Source organism: Orbicella faveolata, unplaced genomic scaffold (assembly GCF_042242905.1).
Source record: "Orbicella faveolata isolate gen_17 unplaced genomic scaffold, um_ofav_v1 contig_47, whole genome shotgun sequence".
Classification (NCBI taxonomy): Eukaryota; Metazoa; Cnidaria; class Anthozoa; order Scleractinia; family Merulinidae; genus Orbicella; species Orbicella faveolata.
In genome coordinates this window covers 22,645,055-22,665,697 of record NW_028301577.1, presented here as the reverse complement: position 1 = coordinate 22,665,697, position 20,643 = coordinate 22,645,055, and the positions used below count along the sequence as shown (strand labels likewise).

Sequence of the window (20,643 nt, the reverse complement as noted above, 5' to 3'; positions counted from 1 at the left end):
GAAGCGCAAATTAACGCGCGCGCGTTTGATATTTTCTCAGTCATGTAATATGTTACATATCGTATATATTACATGACTGAGAAAATTGCAAACGGGCGCGCGTTAATTTTCACTTCAGTGCAAATTAAGAATTAACGATAAATTAAGAATTAACTATAAAGCAGTAAAGCAATTTTTATCAACGCTACTTGACCAATTTGAGCCCTTTCTTCTCTAATTGTGAGCGCTCTCGCATTCACATTTGCCGCTTTCGTGAATTATGAATAATAAATGATGTCCACGCATTCTGTCCGATGATGAGTAATCATATGAAAACTCGAGCAATTAAGGATATTACACTACTCGTGATATTTGAATTGCACTCACCTAAAGGCTCGTGCAATTTTAACAGAATTTTCAAATGTTACGAGTGATGCAGATCCTTAATTGCACTCGCATTCACAAGATTACCTATACCAATTAAGAACCTACTAAGCCTAAATTAACAAGAACTACCCCAAAATACAAGAAACTATTTTACCAGACTTCAAAAATGTAGGTTCTCACAAGCGGGTTTTTGCTGTAAATCGTATAACTTTTTTCCTATTTCATTAGTTTGAAAAATTCATTCAATTTCGTTAAAAATTCACCTGTATTAATTCCCTCTTAGAAACTTTGATCATTAGATTGAAGGACAAAATTTAAACAGTCCCTCGCAAAATAACTTGAACAAAGTTACTATAAGGAATTTTTCAGACGAAAAGAGGTCAAAGTAAAAACCCGCACATAATGAAAACATATTTTATTACTTCCTTTAAGCGTTACAAAAATACTTTGCCCACGAAACGATACACAGAAATGGAAAATACGCCGCAGTGGACAACTGGCCAAAAATATTTACTGTTTAATAAAGTCATTTTTGTTTGATTTACTGAGCAGTCTGTAAACAATGTTTAAATCCGAAAAATTACTAGTGTTCGTCAGAGACGTCGCTGAACAACATGACAAAACTCACCCGACGGAGCCCCGACGGTCAAATACACAACCTCGTTCCTACGAGGGTCCTCTCTTTTTCTCGAAAAAGAGAGAGGACCCTGGGAACGAGGCTGTCAAATGCACCGCGCGCGTGCATTTCCCGCCAAAACTGTCACGGCCAAATGTACATTTGTCTCGCATTTGAAATTTTTTACTTTGAACCCAAAGATCTTTTCTATTTCGTCGCTATAGTTTTTGTCCGACTTCTCACGTACGAAAACTAGAGGCAGCTTAGAGGTTTTTGTCGTTTGATCGCTGTATCAACTCGTGGCCGTAGCTTGGAAGTCAATGCGCTAACTTTCCGACGAAACGGAAGGTTTGTACTTGATTTCAAGTAAAGAATAGGATTCCGAAGCTAGGCAGTGCTCCTGCGACGATTTAGCGAAAACGAAAGTTGTCTCCAAGACTGTGAAAACCGTTTACACGGTAATACAATGTACAAAGTGCACGCGGGGAGATTTACAAGCTTCACGAATCAGGCATTTGAAATGCAACCAGTGCAAAGCTATCTGAACACAAGGAACTGTGAGGTGCCGGCGTAACTTTTAGCAAGCCGCTTGCCGTCTGGTGTGGGATCTGAAAACGCGACAAGTTCTCTGGGAATAATACAGCCGTAAATGAAGTTCATCCTGGAAAAAAAAATGAAAGGATATATTTCATTCAGCACAGATGGAAAGACCGAGCTTCAAACCCAGTCGGGGTGTTGATGTTGTGTTCAATCAGTGCCTATTCAAGCATAGCCTGCGTAACTGGCGTTCATTTCCAAAAGCAAGCGAAGGGAACAATACTGCGAGCGAGTGCGGTGGGGCAAAAACCTTTCCTTCCTACCTCCCTTCCCCTTCTCCTCCTTTTTTTTTTCTCACCTACTCTCCACTTCTCCCCATTTTTTGTTCACCCCAGGCGCGCTCGTTTGCTCGCTCGCTTGCTCGATCCTCCCGCCTGGAAAACGGAAAGGGACGTCGGCTACGCAGGCTAATTCAAGCATAATCCCTGACTTCTCACCTAACACAATCGAGCAATCGAGTTGCAACCTTCTTCCGCCTGTACTGACTGTGGACCCAGATTCGGCTGATGCCACACTGAGCTGACTGAGGGGTAGTACTTGGGGGAAAAAAAATAAATAACCAGCGTTACTGCACGTTACAAAATGTCACTCGAAAAGAGAGTTATCATTTTAAACATAATTTTAAGAAACATTACAGGTCCATCATTGAACGACGGTTTGATTTTAAAGAACATTATTTTATTTGTCTTAGCACCCTGCCTCATTTCCCTTTTCTTGAAATTCAACATTCGTTTACATACCGTATGTCAACATCCCAAAGCTATTCTAATGGACACTCCAAAATGCTGCCCGCATAGCAGGAATAACAAGCTGAGGCCAGCAGCAATGGAATTGAGGAAGTAAAACGCTAACTCAATCTGAAACTCTTACATGTACTTGCAGTTGGCAACTTTGCATTTCACAGTTCTTGCAATTTGATTTTCTAGTTTATGTGGAAGCCATCAAATAATCGTTAAGAGACAGCAACATAGCTATCCCCCTGTAAAGTTTTTAATTGATGTTAAGAGTGTTGTACCTGCAACACCAGGCGGCAATCTGTTTTTCTGGGGTTGAAGATTCTCCAGGTGAAGGCAAAACAGGGTAACCCTGAAGATTTTGTAACAGTAAGTCAATGACTAAATTATCTGCTGCAATTTTTCACAGGCTAACTGCATGTCAAATGAAGGTGAATAAAATAGCAAAATGCTTTTCATCCTTCACATGGTACAAATTATAAAATATAATAAGGAAACATTGAGCATTGTTTCTACAATCAACAAGCCACAACATCTTGCAACCTTTTAAGAGCAATATGACAAATTACTTGTCGAAAGCACAATCAATCAATCAATCAATCAATCAATCAATCAATCAATCAATCAATCAATCAATCAGTCAGTCAGTCAGTCAATCAATCAGTGAATTAGTGAGCCAACAACTCAGTCAATGGATGAATCAGTTCATCAGTCATCAGATATCAATTTAGTCAGTCAGTCTGTCTGTCTGTTTGTCTGTCTGTTTGTCAGTCAGTAAATCAGAAATAATTTACTCAGTTAGTTCATTCCTCAGTCATTAGTTAGTCAGTTCGTCCGTCCGTCCGTCTGTCCATCCATCAGTCAGTCAGTCAGTCAGTCAGTCAGTCAGTCCATTTGTCCATCAGTTAGCCAGTCAGTTGACTTTATTTAACAACACAGGACCACCAAGTCTTGATGTAATGACACTTACATGCAAGGGAAAGACAAGATGTCATGTTCCTCCATTTGTAGTTTAATGTCAAATTATATTAGCCTGAAATTCCAAGCTAAAATGAAATCAACATACCTGGTCAATTTGAACTGCTACGGAACAACCAACAACTTTTTTCGTGGTAATAAAAAGAAACGTCTGAAAACAAGATATGCATATATCATTAACCAAGTGCAGGGTTCCACTGAGAGAACATCAGTCCAAGGTTTCAACTCTGAAGACCTGTCCAAAAAAGACCAAGGGTTGATGTTCACCCTGTCATATTAATTTTGTGGTCCACACGAGTGCTTTTTTCCATTAAGATTATAAAAATCTTTGCCTGACAATTTCAATTTTAACATGACAGTGTTTTTACCCTTCAGGTGTACTTTGCACAGCTATGGGCTTGTAAAATACAACCTGACTCATAAAAATAAGGTGCACATACTGAGTCTTGTGAGCATGAAAAGAACACAATCAACACCAACCTTAGCTCCAGACCTTCTATAAGGTACATCAGCAACAAAGCCTAACTCACTGTCAACAACTTTGCGAACTTCTTCCACCTTAAAATGACCACAAAAAATTAATAAATTGCACTATTTGTCAAGTGAACACAGGTTCCACCAATACCAAAACTGTGTAACAATTTGCATGAAATAACATGTAGTCAATAATAATACATTTTTAAGCAGAAAAAGAAAACAAATGTTGGGACAAAATATTGTTCCACATATACATGAACACAACATATCAATGCTAGTTAAATCAAACCTTTTTAAGGTGAAGAGGATGATTATCAGGGCTGACCATGATCACTCTGCCGTCATGATACTCCTTCACAACACACTCATTCTTCCAGCCCTGGTAAAACAGACAAAGTTCTTAAGCCACAACTAGAACGTTTTTTATTTTTTATTTTTACAGGGTTTCATTGAGGACCAGGCACCGGGCAAATTGACCAGCTGTGAAGAGAATTTGCCTGCCTGGTTTGACCACCTAAAGGAATGTTTTTTTCTTATAAGGGAGTTTAGTTCAAAAAGTTTTGTGTGCCTGTGAAAAACAGTTGCCCTACTGTGAAAAACATTGATGAAACCTCTGTTTTTTATCTAGACCAGGACATGTCCTGTAACCTGTCTTAAAACACTAAATTATATAACTTTACCTTAGGGCAACGTTTACGAGCAATTATTTCAACAAAGTCAAAAAGTAAAGTACTGTATGAACTATAAAACAAGCAAACATGTGAGCCTGATTTCCAATAGACACACTTGTTATACCTCATACCTCATATGAACAAACAGCAGCTAAGACCTCAAAAAATCCCCTCAGCTATAACTCAGGTTTTAACACAGATGTTTTTACACTTTTTAAACATGTAATCATCCCCATGGGAAACAGTTACTTTGTTTCTGCTCAATGGTTATGCTGAACTTTGCATGGGGAAAACAACTTACAGTGAACCTCAAGCCACTGACAAAGCTCTTGTGGTGTCTGATGTGAGCAGCTTCATCATCTGGCTGAGCTCTGGTATACACCATGCCACAGGTGGGGCATGTCACGTGGCCAAAGTCTTTCTGACCCAAATCCTAACAACAAAAGTAGATACTTGCAGTATTAAATACAATAAAATACATTCAAAAATTTCCAAAAAGAACACCCAATAACCATGTTTCACCAACACATTAAGTTTAAACAAAGAAAATCATGATGTGGGAATGTTCGGATATCTGACACCTCAAAGTTCATCAAAAATACTCCGCTACACGTCATATTTTCAACTCTCTTCTTGGTGTTTGGAAACATGGTCAAACACGATCTTTCCTGTTTGGTATGAGATGAGGACCAGAATTAAACAACCTAGTATCCCTTTAACAGTCTCGTATTGTGCGAGCTTATATGGGTAATTAGCTATGTGATTTAATTCATTCAAAACAACTTACCAAATACATTTGTTCCTGCTTTGTTGCTTTCTTTTTCTTTTTAGGAGTTATCCTAATAAAGGAACACAACAATAAATAATTGAAAAACCTTATGAATGATATGTAGGCAAGCAACCATTTTTAATGTTACATATTAACTGTGTAAGAGGTATTAAAATCAGCCTCAGCAGCATCACTGGTTAAAATATCAGCTCTGCTCACAATATATCAATACCAGAGAACAAAAATATTAACTAGTCATGCAATAACATCCAGTTAAACGGACTGATGATGCCCAAGTAGACAAAAGCGGTGAAACTTTCTTTCATGAAATAAATTTGTAAAGCAGGATCCTGAGACTTCTTTTCAGTGAAACAACTCTAAAGCTACATGTACCACATTGAAATATATTTGTACAAATAAGGCCATGACATGAAAACATACATTTGCAACTTGATAAGTAAATGTATCACCTCATATCCCAAAGACATTCACAAAAAAAGTAACAATTTTCTCGCACCTATTCCCATTCCTGCCTAAAATACTAAACGTATGGCTCATTGCAGATGTAGCAAAGTTGCTACCTTAGTATTGACAATTCAGATCATGTGTACTTGAGGCAGTCTTGGTAGAGTGTTGATCGATACCCTTGATAGACATTCAATCAACATCTTGATTGAGGTGTACTCAATTGACATCTTGATCGATACTTGGTTGACACTAGGCCGACACTCAATCGACATCTCAATCGACACTTGATTGGCACTTGATCAACAGTCAGTCAATAGTTGGCTGAGTGTTGACCAACTCATATGTGTGGGTGGTGTGTCTACGAAAATTAGTTGACTCTCAACTGACTGTCAACTGAGATGTCGATTGAGTGTCAACCAAGTACTGATCAAGATGTCAATCAAGTGCCGATCGGGATGTCACTCGAGGGTCGATCGAGGGTATCGATTGACATCTTGACCACAAATGCCTTTAGTACACATGTTCTGAAAATTCAAGGTGGCATAAAACCCCCTTCTTGTACTTTTTTGGGCAAAAACTATCTTGAAATATGCAAACTGAAAGTCATACATGTACCTAAGGGTGTTTTGTTAGCAGGTTTTACTGTTAAGTTGGTGACTATTTTTCACATAACAGTAGCTGTCTTTCATATCTTCCTTGTCAACAGAGGGCCTTTAAACCCTTGTAAGACACAGAAAAACATAGAAAATGACCCAACCTGTTTTTGGTCCCTGGAGAATTTTCTGCTGGAAGTGTGGATGAGGAGGATGCACCATTTGCAATCAGGACAGTTTTACACTTAGGACCCGACACACTTTTAAAGTATCTCATTATAGATGCTTGATGTTCAGGAGAACTTTTGGATGAGCTTGATTCTGCTTCTTGGTCAGAAAGTTTCAGTGTAAAATCACTCTCACTAGTGTCTGGTGATGGTATTGAAAGCAACAAGCTCATCTGACAGTCATCAGTGTGATGACTTGCAGACATTTTCCCTGTCAAACTTCCATTTTGATCAGCATAGGATGGGTCAGGCAATACACCATTTGTTAAACCTGTAGTAGCTGTTCTTTCACTGCCAGTGTCATCACTACATGATTGAAGATGTTCTTCTGATGAAGTACTGACAACAGAGTTGGAAAAGAAGTATTCATTGCCACTTTTTCTTAAATACAGACCATCCAACACAGACCCTGGTCCACTGCAAAGACTTGATTCGGAACAAACAGATTCAACCTCACTTGCTGCAGATTTCTGCAAAGTTGGACTTGATTTGCCACTAACAGAATCAACCCCATTTATGTCGGAGTCATAATGTAACTTAGCTGACCAGTCAGCTCCATCACTGTTGCTTCCTTCCCTCTCTTTTACTTCAATTATCATTGTTTCACAGGGTTCTGTTTTATCTTTGCTTTTGCCACTGTTATCAACGTTATGCAATGTTCCATTCTCATAAACTCGAATCCCATTTTCTTGGGTATTTGACTTCGATTTCTCTTTTCTACCACCAGATTTGCTTTGTTTGACAATACTAGCTGTCTTACGTTTTCTCTTCACTGCTGTTGAACAAGTTTGCTTCTTGGACTTCCTTTTCATACCAGAAGGACTATCACTCATCAAGTCTTGACTTTTCACATTTAATTTCTTGTGATCTTTTGGAACAAACAACTTTATCCTAGGAGTTGCATTTTGGCTTCTTGATCCATAAAAGCTGACTGGCATAAAACCACTAGGTGATCCCAGATCCTTTTTAAGAGTATTTCCTTCACTTACATCAACGGCACCATTGTGCTCTTGATCAGTTGTTTTCAGACTTGTCTCCTTGCCATTTGGCATGTTATGACAATCAATGCTTTTCTCAGGAGAAGAGCATACCTGGTTTTCAAATGTCTCCTTTATTTCAGAAGTAATGTTACCACAGTCAATATCACTGATCAGATCACAAGGGGTTAATGAGACCTTCAACTTCTGTGCCATAATATTCAGTCTGTGACAAGAAAAAAAGGGAGAATGGTTCAATAAATATCACATGACAAACTTCTGGAAAATATGTGCATGACTTGTTGGTAGAAAAATGTTAGCAGTGAAACCCCAAAGGATATACAGTTGAACCACACTATTTCAAACTCTAAAGAGAAATGAAAAATACATGTAGTTCGAAATAGCAGAAGTTCAAAAAAGGCCATAATAAAATTGAGGGGCATATCTAAGGGAAATGGTTTTGAGTTTAAAATATCTGGGAATTTCCAACAACTGAGTTCAAATTAGTGGGTTCCAACTGTATCAATTATCAAAATGGACATCATTCATTGCCACTTCTTTGACAGATATGAGAAGCATCACTAGAATAAAGTAAATATCACAGCCTCTGCTTTTCCCCACCCCATTGGATATCCAGGCATATCCAACGGGTGGGGGAAGGGCAGATAAATAAAAATAAAATCCAGGTTTTTATTCAAAGAGATTCATTTGTAAAAATAAATGCCAAAGGTGTGAAGGTGTCATGCTTTGGCAGATACAACAACCAAAGAAAACTTTTCAGGGCTCACCTGGTCAACCCCTTTCCCCCCTGATCTGTCTATTAGCATCACTAAAGCATGGGTAGCACTTGGTAAATTTTTGCCAGAATTTGTTTACTTTGCGGCCAAAATCTGTCATCAGGGGACATTGCCAAGTGCCACCCCAACTTTTCCAGTTGGCAAAAACATCGAAAATTGGCCAAAACATCAAGGACACTGTAGTGCTTGGGTGGAGCAGGCAGATTTTAGAAAACTCTAGCTGAACAATAGGAATCACAGCGGTAACTGTCAACGCTTCTCAGTGAATGAAAATTTAACAGAACATTTTGTGACAAAGTTAAAAACGCACACAATATTGTTTCAGTTCGCGCTTACTTTTTACCATGGACAGACGTGGATTTTACAACCATTACAATCTGTTGCAGTTCCCCACTTTTTTTGATGGCCCAATGCTTACATACGAGTTTCCATAACCCAGGTGATAGAGTCCTAACGCAAGTATTTTCTCTGGTGATAATGGTCAGTAATGGATCTCTAAAATGCGATTGTTGTCGTTTTAAACGGTGGCCCATCATACGAAAGACAAAAAAATGCTGTTGATTTAACTGAATAAAAAGCAGAAGTATCAACTGTGATAGTTATCAGCAATGCTGCAACAGGATGCCTTTTTTGTTGCGTATTTCTTGGGAGTTTTCAAAAGCTCCTGTCTTCCGACAACATGTGGATAAACGTATATCTGGTCTACTTCAGTTGTTATCACTGACACTTTTCTACCCTAGTGCGACCCTACTCAGTTTGACGCGAGTTTTTGCTTTCCAGTTGGGAGTTTTCAAAAGCTCCTGTCTTCCAACAACATGTGGATAAACGTATATCTGGTCTACTTCAGTTGTTATCACTGACACTTTTCTACCCTAGTGCGACCCTACTCAGTTTGACGCGAGTTTTTGCTTTCCAGTTGCGGTTTTAAAGTTTCTGCGGTTTTCTGGTTAGCAAAGATGAGAACTTTGCCCAAGTGCAACCTATACCTAATTTCATTTGAAAGGTGTAAATGGGAGGCAAAAATTAAAACCAAATTTCCCATTCCATTTTGAATTTACGGCCTTGTTACTCATTATTAACAAGATTTCTTCAGCTGTTTAGATTCTAAATGTGATTTTTGCTCCGGGTTTGCAACTATAAACTCCATCACAACATGAGCACGAGCGTACATGCTAAATTTAATTAACATGTTATTGAAGTCGTTTATTTTCATAATGTTAATGCAAAATTGATGCAAAAATCATCTGAACGTCTATCTGAAGAATTAAGCTGGCATTTAACTGTCATCTGGTGCTGCACAACCGAAGCACTTGAACTTTTATAAGCTTAAAGTGACTCGAATTCTTGACTGAACTGAAGTGAATAAAATTATTCCCATAATTATTAGAACGTCTGTATTATCAGCACACGTACATGTTCAACACTAAAAATGATTACAATCTAAAACCTACCTTTCAGTTTGGCTGGTTTGTCTGACAGCTATCTTAGACGGCGTGGATTCTCTGGAAGAAGAACAAATTCTTCCTTTTGCCATCGTTGTGCTTCATCTGTTGCTGAGAGGACGTTGCAAATAGAAATGACGGAGGATCGCAAAAAATTAAGCCTCAAATACACACATCTTTTAATCCATCAGTTAAAATTTGTAGCAATGAAAAGATAAACTAACTTTCTACTTTCATAGCTAATTCCACAATCGTATAAATCCTTTGGAATAAGAGAGTTTATGTAAAGGACGAAGTGCATTTCCTGTCATCCGCCATTTTGTCTCGTTTCGAACATTTGCATCAATTTTCGCGCGCAACTAGTTCGCAATGAGTCCTGGGACTTTTAGGACTCGCTCTACTGCGCCTTGAAGCACATACATATCATACACTGAAACTGTCGACCGTTGTCCTGTATAACAGAAGTAGAATCAAGCTCTCACAGGAGTTCTCCAGAACATCAAGCATCTATAATGAGATACTTTTAAAGTGTGTCAGGGCCTCAGTCTAAAACTAAGCTGATAGTCACATCAGATATCATTGTACTGGGGAATATTGGCCTTCGGTCGTTTTGGTACAGACCTCGCTGCGCTCGGTCCGTACTGCCACGACCTCGGGCAAATACTCTCCAGTATACGGCCCTCGCACTCGCTTAGTAAGAGTTTATTATTTTGTACAATATTTTAATCTGGGAGCTTTAGAATTGTTTAGAAATAAATTTGGGTCCTGCTTCGTAAATTTCTGTCATAAAACAAAAAATAACACGAGCGCTCTGGATACGACACTCTTATTCGCAGCCGCCATGCCTGATACTGTAGAGGTGCTACCTTAGTCGATTATTACTAAGAGGGTCTCAAAGGGGCAGTGGCTAAATACGGCGAACGGTTATTACTTTGGCATTTTTGCGGTTAATTTATTTTGCTCACGGTTAACAGAAATCTTAAGTTAGAAATCAGATTATCATTGTCTTGAAAAGCCTTAAAATTAATTTTCATTGTTTGAAAAGTTAAAATTTATTTTGATTACTGTCAAACATATTTAAGGTGTTATTATGCCATTATTTTCCTCAGCAGCAAGCCACAAGAAAAGACGCAAAAAGTCCCGACAAGAGATCAAGAAAACTTCACATTCTTGGCTAAATTGTTTTTGCGGTTAGCATTTTTACGACTAACGGTTAAAGTTTTTCAATTTTTACGCCTAACTGCTAAATTTTTTGCCTTGGGTTGTTACAGTTAACGGTTAACCTCATTAAGGCTCTCTATGACGAACAGGATTTCTACAGTATTGAAATTTTTGGAATTTACAGTGAACTGATTCTGATGTAGCCTGCAACCAGGCTCTCTTGCCAGCGCTAGGAGCACAGGCTGACTGGTTATTTCTGATGTCAAGGCCTGTAGAGAATGTAGAGTATAGGGCTCATTTTCATCTGAGGAGACTCGCAGCAAAGAGATTTCAACAGCTTGTTCCAGAAAAATTCTTTATTAATCATCTCACTTACTTCACCAACAGAAGATGTAGTCGACTGCAAAGTCTAATAACTTCCAGCAAGAGACTTCGATCTAGATCATAGTATCTTGTCTACATAAAGAAATAGTATTACTTCTTACTGATGACAGTTACATTCATGATTTTCCTAAAGTGACAATGATTAAATTCTGTATTAGTTTTCGCGCTTTTTTCAGCCCTCCAAAAGCATTGCCCATCGGATAAGATACAGCGTAAACACATGTTCCCTTAAAGAAAGAGCTACTTTCAACGTGAACATCTACAACCGAAAAGATTCCTTCGGACGTGGAGAACTACAGCTAAACTTAATTGTTTTTGTTACTCTAGTTTTGTGCCAGTGATACTTCATTTGTGATAATCTGAATATTGATTAAAACCTTTCTCAGCTTGCTTTGTGAGAGTCTTATGAGCTTGAATTATAGTTCATGTTTACTTTCTAATTCAGAAATGTCACAGAGATTGCATCTGTTTACTTTACATAACTCATATGATCCAGATCAGTAACAAGTCAGCAATTCACCCAAGCGTTTGTATCAAAGGCAATTAATATTTACTTATACAATGATTTTCTGCTTGTCTTTTCGTTCTTATCCTAAAACTTTTTCAAACTTAATTATTTGGCAAAAATTCTAAGTTAATAGGGTTCAGGATCCCTTCTCTATCGCAAGGGAAGAGGCACAGGACAGTGGAAGGACGAAGGACGAATTCGGCTGTTGCAGCATCGATACCCAAAGGGAATGAAATATGAAGTGCCACACTTCACGCAAGTTGACCTCAAAGGCGCCACAGTGGTACCATGACAACACTGCTGGACAGAAGGATTGATGATGGTATTGCCACAAGCCAGAGGGTTGGGATTAGGTTGACAAGGCACCACTTTGGGAATGACTCGAGAGTTGCAGCACTGTTGAGTGTGAGGTACGTAATAGGCTTGTCCACAAGGGAGTTTGGTACAATGGACTTGGATGGATACTATTTGACCCATGCAACAACGGTGGGTCCGTGGATTATACGAAAAGCCACCACATCGGAACTTTGTCGGGAATGGAGTGCAAGGTACCGTTTTAGGAATGACTCGAGAGTTGCAGCATTGTTGTGTTTGAGGAACGTAATAGGCTTGTCCACAAGGCAGTCTGGTACAGAGAACTTGGATGGACACTATGTGGCCAAAGCAGCACCTATGGGACTGTGGATTATATGAAAAGGCACCACACTGGAGCGGCGTCGGAAATGGAGTGCAAGGTACGCCTCTTGGAAGTACCCGATTGTTGCAGCATTGTTGGGTATGAGGAACGTAGAAGGCTTGTCCACAAGGCAGTCTGGTACAAGGAGATTGGAGAGGTACAACTTGATTGTAGCAGCATCTGTGGGTCTGTGAATTATAGGATAAGCCACCGCATTGGAAGGGCGTCGGTGGTCGAATGCAGGGTATCGTCCGAGGAATGACTCGAGAATTGCAGCATTGTTGAGTTTGAGGAACGTAATAGCCTTGCCCACAATGCAGTCTAGTACAACGAGCTTGGAGGGAAACTATTTGGCCAAAGCAACATCTATGGGTCTGTGGATTATAGGAAAATGCACCACATCGGAACGGAGTAGGGAATGGAGTACAAGGTACAGCTCTAGGAATGACACGGCGGTTGCAACATTGTTGAGTTTGGGGTACATAGTAGGCTTGCCCACAAGGCAGTTTGGTACAACGGACGTTGATAGCAACTATTTGGTTAAAGCAGCATCTGTGGGTTTGCAGATTGTAATGATAGCCACCACACAAGGCTGGTATTGGAAATGGATGGCACGGAACACTCTTGGGAATGACTCGGGCATTGCAGCATTGTTGGGTATGAGGAACGTAGAACACTTGTCCACATGGTAGTCTAGAACAACCAACTTGGAGGGGTACTATTTGACCGAAGCAACATCTGTGGGTCTGTGGATTATAAGAGAAGGTACTGCATCGGAACGGAGTGGGAAATGAAGTGCAAGGTACAGCTCTTGGAATGACACGAGAATGGCAACATTTTTGGGTTTGAGGAACATAATAGCCTCGTCCACAAGGCAGTCTGATACACGGCACGTTGATAGATATTATCTGGCCAAAGCAGCATCTGTGCGTCTGTGAATTATAAGAAAAGAGACCACATTGGAGCGGCGTCGGAAATGGAGTACAAGGAACGGTTCTGGGAAGGACTCGATTGTTGCAGCATTGTTGGGCATGAGGAACGTAGAAGCCTTGTCCACAAGGCAGTCTGGTACAGGGAGATTGGAGGGGTACAACTTGGTTGAAGCAGCATCTTTGGGACTGTGGATTGTAGGATAAGCCACCGCATTGGAAGGGCTTCGGAAATGGAATGCAGGGTATCGACTGAGGAATGACTTGAGAATTGCAGCATTGTTGAGTTTGAGGAACGTAATAGCCTTGCCCACAATGCAGTCTAGTACAACGAGCTTGGAGGGAAACTATTTGGCCAAAGCAACATCTATGGGTCTGTGAATTGTAGGAAAAGGCACCACATCGGAACGGAGTAGGGAATGGGGTACAAGGTACAGCTCTAGGAATGACACGGCGGTTGCAACATTGTTGAGTTTGGGGCACATAGTAGGCTTGCCCACAAGGCAGTTTGGTACAACGGACGTTGATAGCAACTATTTGATTGAAGCAACATCTGTGGGTTTGCAGATTGAATTGATAACCACCACACAAGGCAGGTGTCAGGAATGGGTGGCATGGAACACTTTTGGGAATAACTCGACCACTGCAGCACTGCTGGGTATGAGGAACGTAGAACACTTGTCCACATGTCAGTCTGGAACAACCAACTTGGAGGGATACTATTTGACCGAAGCAACATCTGTGGGTCTGTGGATTATACGAGAATGCACCGCATTGGAACGGAGAAGGAAATTGAGGGCAAGGTACTGCTCTGGGAATGACGCGAGAATGGCAGCATCGTTGGGTTTGAGGGACATAGTAAGCTTGCCCACAAGGTAGTCTGGTACACGGCACTTGGAGAGACACTATTTGACCAAAGCAACATCTGTGGGTCTGCCGGCTGAAGAAAAAGCCACCACATTGGGCTGTTGCTGGAGATGGATTGCATGGAACACTCTTGGGAATGATTCGACCGTTACAGCATTGGTGAGTGTGAGAAACGTAGACGACGTTTTTACAACGCCGACTAGAGCAGGGAACTTTGATTGGAAGTATTTGACCACGGCAACATTTCTGACCCTGTGGATCATAAGATAGCCTACCACATCGCTTCGTCACTGGTATACACTGGGAAGTCTTGGGAATTACACGGCCGTTGCAACATTGTTGGTGGTGGGAAATATAATGGATGTTTGCACAGCGCAACCTGGAACACTTGACGCCCACTGGAATTAGTTGATTGTAGCAACACTTTTGGCTTTTACGACTGTAGAAGGACTGACCGCAACGAGAACGTTTCAAACACAAGGTTGAGGCAAGTGTCTTTGGTACGATGCGTCCGCCACAGCATGTGTGTTGTAAAGGGTTGTAGATGACTTTTCCTACACAGCACCGCTGACTGTTGCGGTTATATATTTTAAGCCCACATTTGGGGTTAAAAATACGAGACCTTTTCGCGTCGCTTGGATCTACAACAGGAGAAAAATGATCTCGTGTTATTTTTGCTTGTATCATGGAAAGAATTGAAGGAGATAATGCACTTTTGCTTTAGAAAATGCTACATGTCATGGTAAATAAAGTCATTTTTTTTCGATGTACAAGCCACTTTCAAATTGAAGGAAACGTTGACAAAATATCGTACTAATAAAAGCAACAATTAAAGAAGTTATAATGATGCAAACGGAAACAATTCAAGGATGGAGATATCAGTGGCAAAATTGGAAGTGTCATTCATTTCAAGTCTCAAAACTAGACTATTCTAAACTTTCTGAAAGTATGCAGCTTTTAAAGACCACTGTGACTGGGGGTGGAAAGCAATTCGTTTGGACTCCAAATTAACCCAGACGTAACAAAGTAAATGTGCCCCTTTCAAAATTCCTGATTAGAACTACACTTTGAAAATTAACAATTATATTTGAAACAGAATCTAACTAACTCTACGGGAAATTTGACTTTTTACCGATTTCACAACTTATCGATTCCTCATATCTAAAGAAAATATTGGCCAACCAAATGAAACATGGTGCCTCTCACAACTGATTTTACTGACCTTCTTCGTTATTCAGCATGCTTGTCTCTTCATTATCATTGTCTTTACCTTCCTCGGGCGAATCAACATATTCATTATCTTCATTAAACTCTGGAAAATTGAAAAAAAATGGATATCAATCAAAACATTGCTCATACTTGAAATTTGACTTTTCCGATTTCGCAACTGATTCCTCATATCTAAAACAAATATTGGCCAACCAAATGAAAAAAGGTGCTTCTCACAAGTGATTTTACTGACCTTCTTCGTCATTCAGCATGTTTGTCTCTTCATCATCATTGTCTTCATCTTCCTCGGGCGAATCATCATATTCGCTATCTTCATTAAACTCTGCAAAATTGAAAAAAATGAAATCAATTTCTAATACTTGAAACCCACTGATTTATTTTTCCTTTTATGTTGTTTGTCTTATTAATTAATTAAAGAGCCAGCTCCCTCGATTTTTGGAGCCTGTATATACGAGACATATACTGATCGAGGTAACAGCATTGTTCTTATTGTTTACTAATGAACTTAGTTTTACAACATATGGTGCAGCATCATTTGGGTGACTGAAAAAAGTCTCGAGAGAAAATGAATATTTGTGAAGTAACATTTCCACAACTCGAGTGGAATGCTCAGTTCAGAGTCAAATAAAACACTACTTCTCTAATAATTGAACGCCCTGGCTAGATATGAAAGAGGATGTTTTAGAAAGACATTATTTACTCTTTAAACGGGATAAATTGTGTAGTAAAGAGGAAGATTCTTTTATAGATTCACTATATACCTTCATTGGTTTCTTCCTCCGCGCTGTCTTCAGTTTCTTGAGGAGAATCTTCATCTAAGTTATCTTGGCTGTATTCTGCGGATAAGGAAGTCCACAAAGATTCAGTTTGCAAAGATTCATAACAACTCAGTTGCTAAGTAACACTGCTGATGATCCAAACAGAATCAATTCAAGGATGGAGATGTTAGTGGCAAAATTGGAAGCGTCATTCATTTCAAGTCTCAAAACTAGACTATTCTAAACTTTCTGAAAGTATGCAGCTTTTAAAGACCACTGTGACTGGGGGTGGAAATCAATTCGTTTAGACTTCAAATTAACCCAGACGTAACAAAGTAAATGTGCCCCTTTCAAAATTCCTGCTTAGAGGTAGACTTTCAAAATAGCCATTATATTTAACACAGAATCCAACTAACCTTACGGGAAATTTGACTTTTTACCGATTTCGCAACTTATCGATTCCTCATATGTAAAACAAATATTGGCCAACCAAATGAAAAATGGTGTCTCTCACGATTGATTTTACTGACCTTCTTCGTCATTCAGCATGTTTGTCTCTTCATCATCATTGTCTTCATCTTCCTCGGGCGAATCATCATATTCGTTATCTTCACTAAACTCTGCAAAATCGAAAAAAAAAAAAAATTGGATATCAATCAAAACATTACTGATACTTGAAACCCAGATTTAGTTTCCCTTTTTTGTTTGTCTTGTTAATTAATTAAAGAGCCAGCTCCCCCGATTTTTGGAGCCTGTATATTAAAGACATGCATTAATCGAAGTAACCGCATTGTTCTTAATCTTTACCAATAAACTAAGCTTTACAACATATGATGCAGCATCATTTGGGTGACTGAAGAAAGTCTCGAGAGAAAATGAATATTTGTGAAATAACATTTCCACAACTCGAGTGGAATTGTCAGTTTAGAGTCAAATAAAACACTACTTGTCCAATAATTGAACGCCCTCGGGCTAGACATGAAAGAGGATGTTATAGAAAGACATTATTCATCCGTCAAACGGAATAAATTGTGCGGTAAAAAGGAAGAATCTTTTACAGAATTCACTATATACCTTCATTGGTTTCTTCCTCCGCGCTGTCTTCAGTTTCTTCAGGAGAATCTTCATCCAAGTTATCTTGGCTGTATTCTACGGAAAAGAAGTCCATAAAGATTTAGTTTACAGTGGTTCATACCAGTTCAGTTGTTAAGCAACATTGCTGATGTAGCAACTTTCAGACTACTTCGTCGACAGTGCTCACACGATAGCTCAGTTACAAGTCACAAGACGTTCTTTCGCTTATTTTTTAAGAACATGCAAAGCCTGCAGTTCCCAACCTCTGTGAGTCCTCTCTCTACCTCGAAAGGTAGAGAGAGGACACTGGGAACGAGATTGTACAGATCGACGGAAAGCAAGATCATGTCGTCATCGCTCTCGATAAAAGAGAGACACCCAAGAACTAGATTGGTTGTGCAATATTTTGTGCATTTTTAATTAATCGCGTCTCAGTCGCATCGCGTCTTAATCGCGTCGCTGACTAACTGGATAAGTGTTGGAAACTCTTAGCTTTCCTTTAGATTATATCAAGCCACCAATTATCGGGAAGAGAGGAGAGATAATACTGCGCTCTGTTTATGACCGTGGATAACAAAAGTCACGGTGTTCACGATTCTCAGTGGTAGGCTCAAGCGATCAAGTGTATTAGTGGAAGCTCACGGCGGCTTGCTCTAAGCTCAAGGTTCGTGGGTACACATATTCTGAACTTGTTGTATCAAGTTATATAGAATAAGTATCATTCTGGATCTCGTCACTTGATGATCTGAATATCGTTCACCAAGGTTAACAATACGGCTGACTGTTTCGAAGGATCTAGGCCAAAGGGTGAAAATTTACTCTGTTTCATTGCCAATAATAAGCTTGTGCTTCTCGTATGACGAATGGGCAGTTGGTCAGCAGTTTCGCCGATTAACACGTGTTTTTTTCAGCAATTTAACATCAAGAAGTTTTGTGGAAAAAGGTTTTTAATGACGTCATACTTTTATCTCTCATATTTAATTCTTTCAAAGTTTATCATTATCACAATAAACTCTCTCGTAGCTCCTCTTCAAAAACTCCTCAACCCTCAAAAGTCGCAACCAGGTAGTAAGAATATCGAAAATAGCCAACTTTGGTATATTGCAATGATGTACTCTTAAATTCTTATTAACAAATCAGAAGACGTTTATGGCAGTGAGTAGCAAGAATTACGACATTCATGCTTGGAACTAAACTGTAAATACGGATGTCAAGGACCAGTACTGCGTGCGGTTACATGGTAAACTGATTTTCTAATTTAATACAATCCCTTGTGAAATTAATTAAATGAATGTCGAGGTAAATTTTTCACGGAATTTCATACCTTCGTTATCTTCAAACGAGAGGTCTTCCTCGCCAGCGTTCTCTTCGCTTTCCTCTGGGGAACTTTCAATGTCTTCGTCCTCGCTGTAACCTAAGAGGCATAACATGGCTAGTTAGAACTGCATGTTTTTATACAATTTTTCTAGGAATTGTTAATTCGACTATACGTCTAGGATTGAAAACGTATGTGAACGAAGACAATGATCAGTATTGCTCAATATATTGCTTTCATCGTAAGCTGATTTTTTAAGAAACAATGCTTCGCTTTTAGGTGGTTGAAATTTAAATGAAGAATGCAAAAAGCAATGTTTCAGAATTTTCTACCTTCGTTATCCTCGAATGAGAGGTCATCTTCGTCAGCACTGTCTTCGCTTTCTTCTGGGGAACTTTCAACTTTGTCTTCGCTTGTTCCTAAGAATTGACATTTTTAGTTATAACTTTCTCTATTCCTTTACGAATTGAAAATTCTGTACTGAATAAGTTAGGGGGAACAAAACGTTAACATGATAGAATTAAGTGAATGGGCAGCCGGTACTGTTTAATACAGAGCTCTTAACCGCAAATTTGCTTATTAAGAATTATTACTGAAGAATGGAGTTTAAATTACAAATTAAGGCAATCAATTATTGTTTCAGAAATGCTCACCTTTGTCATCCTCTAGTGAGAGATCTGCTTCGTCAGAACTGTCTTCGATCCGTTCATCGGGGGAATTTTCAACTGCATTGTCTTCGCTGGGTCCTGAGAATTAAGGAGAGCCTTATTCCTCTCACAGTGTAATCGATATTTTTACAGAGCAAACCTTCTGGAGACAATTGAAATAACCGAGAGTACGGAGAACAAATCCCAGCAAACCCTATAACAGTTCAGTATTTACAGGAAAAGGACTCTAAAATTGGCACGAATTCAACAGAAGGCGAGAGATAAGCTGATGGTAGGAGTGAAAATGGATCAGGCAGTTTATAATGTGGATAAATTACGGGTTTGGACCAGATCGATTGCTGTTGACACTAAAAGCTGCGTATTAGCCTATTAATATAATATAACACTTTTTTCCAGTTTCTTTTATGAAGTCAAATTAGCAATAAAAAAAAAAAAAGACTTTTAAGCAGAAAACTAAGACAGAAAATCACACAACAACTAAGTATTTGTACTGCACGTTCAAGCTCTTACCGTTTTCGGCCTCGGCTAAAAGATCATCTAATAGTTCCTGGTCTTCTAGAACTGGTTCATCATTTTTGATCTCTAAATCCTTGTCGGACAAAATCTTCTCCTCTTCAGCATTTACTAATAGCATTGATGTAGAAACAGCAAGAAGAAAAATACCGATTCCACACAGAAATCGAGCCATCTTCACTCAGGGTAACCGAGTTTGATGTGTTACTTTCCCGCAAAAAAAACACTTCCTTTTATACAGTTTTTTTTTTGAAGACCACACAGAAAAACCTAATCTGCACTTAAATATTTATATATTGTCTGAGTAATTCAGTAATTAAGGATAAGGGTCATTAGACCAAAAAAGAAAAAGTGGATTTTATTTTAGTCGTTATATTACCTTCATTGGGAGACGAGGCTAGGAAAAATTCTTCATATAATCAGCGCTATTTTTAATTTATTTCTGTAAAATTTTAGCGGCTCCAAAACTGAACAAGTATGGATTGGAAATGTTGCCTTCGAATTCATTGATAAAATATTACCTTTTTTTAGTAACAATCTAGAGAATTTGTAAGGGTCAGAGATCGGTAACTTGCAGAATACTTGAAGCCAGTGACGTAAATCTCCGTGTTACAGCCTAGCTGACATGATTTCAAGACATGTAAGGGTTCGCGTGGAAGGGATTTCCAGTTACCTCATGCCCAAATCAGCACTCCTTCGGTCTTGTAAGGAATCCATGTTCTGTTACGCTTTGCTGCAATTTAAAATGTTTCTCAACATGGTCTCCGTTCGATTTTAGTGGCGCTTATTCCCGATATCCATATGAAAGAACTAGCTCAATCATCTGTTTTGCTCTATTTTGTGAACAA

General features: G+C 39.2%; 2 protein-coding genes across 2 annotated transcripts; both read right to left on the bottom strand.

Moving 5' to 3' along the window:
- Positions 1 to 766: 766 nt before the first annotated feature.
- LOC110045589 (uncharacterized) lies at positions 767 to 10,077 on the bottom strand. Its single transcript, XM_089280181.1, has 11 exons — positions 9,937 to 10,077; positions 9,722 to 9,823; positions 6,434 to 7,699; positions 5,227 to 5,278; positions 4,741 to 4,872; positions 4,058 to 4,147; positions 3,772 to 3,849; positions 3,380 to 3,442; positions 2,595 to 2,665; positions 2,017 to 2,115; positions 767 to 1,643 (listed from the first exon to the last, which is right to left on the bottom strand). The coding sequence occupies exons 2-11, from the start codon at positions 9,802 to 9,804 to the stop codon at positions 1,520 to 1,522; spliced, it is 2,058 nt and encodes a 685-aa protein (XP_089136307.1). The 5' UTR covers positions 9,805 to 9,823; positions 9,937 to 10,077; the 3' UTR covers positions 767 to 1,519.
- A 1,134-nt stretch (positions 10,078 to 11,211) lies between these two features.
- Positions 11,212 to 20,020, bottom strand: LOC110045541 (uncharacterized). The gene is made up of 10 exons (XM_089280153.1): positions 19,793 to 20,020; positions 19,268 to 19,360; positions 18,947 to 19,033; positions 18,624 to 18,713; positions 17,300 to 17,374; positions 16,756 to 16,845; positions 16,229 to 16,303; positions 15,700 to 15,789; positions 15,460 to 15,549; positions 11,212 to 14,878 (listed from the first exon to the last, which is right to left on the bottom strand). Exons 1-10 carry the CDS (start codon positions 19,968 to 19,970, stop codon positions 11,916 to 11,918), a joined length of 3,831 nt encoding a protein of 1,276 aa, XP_089136279.1. The 5' UTR covers positions 19,971 to 20,020; the 3' UTR covers positions 11,212 to 11,915.
- Positions 20,021 to 20,643: the final 623 nt, after the last annotated feature.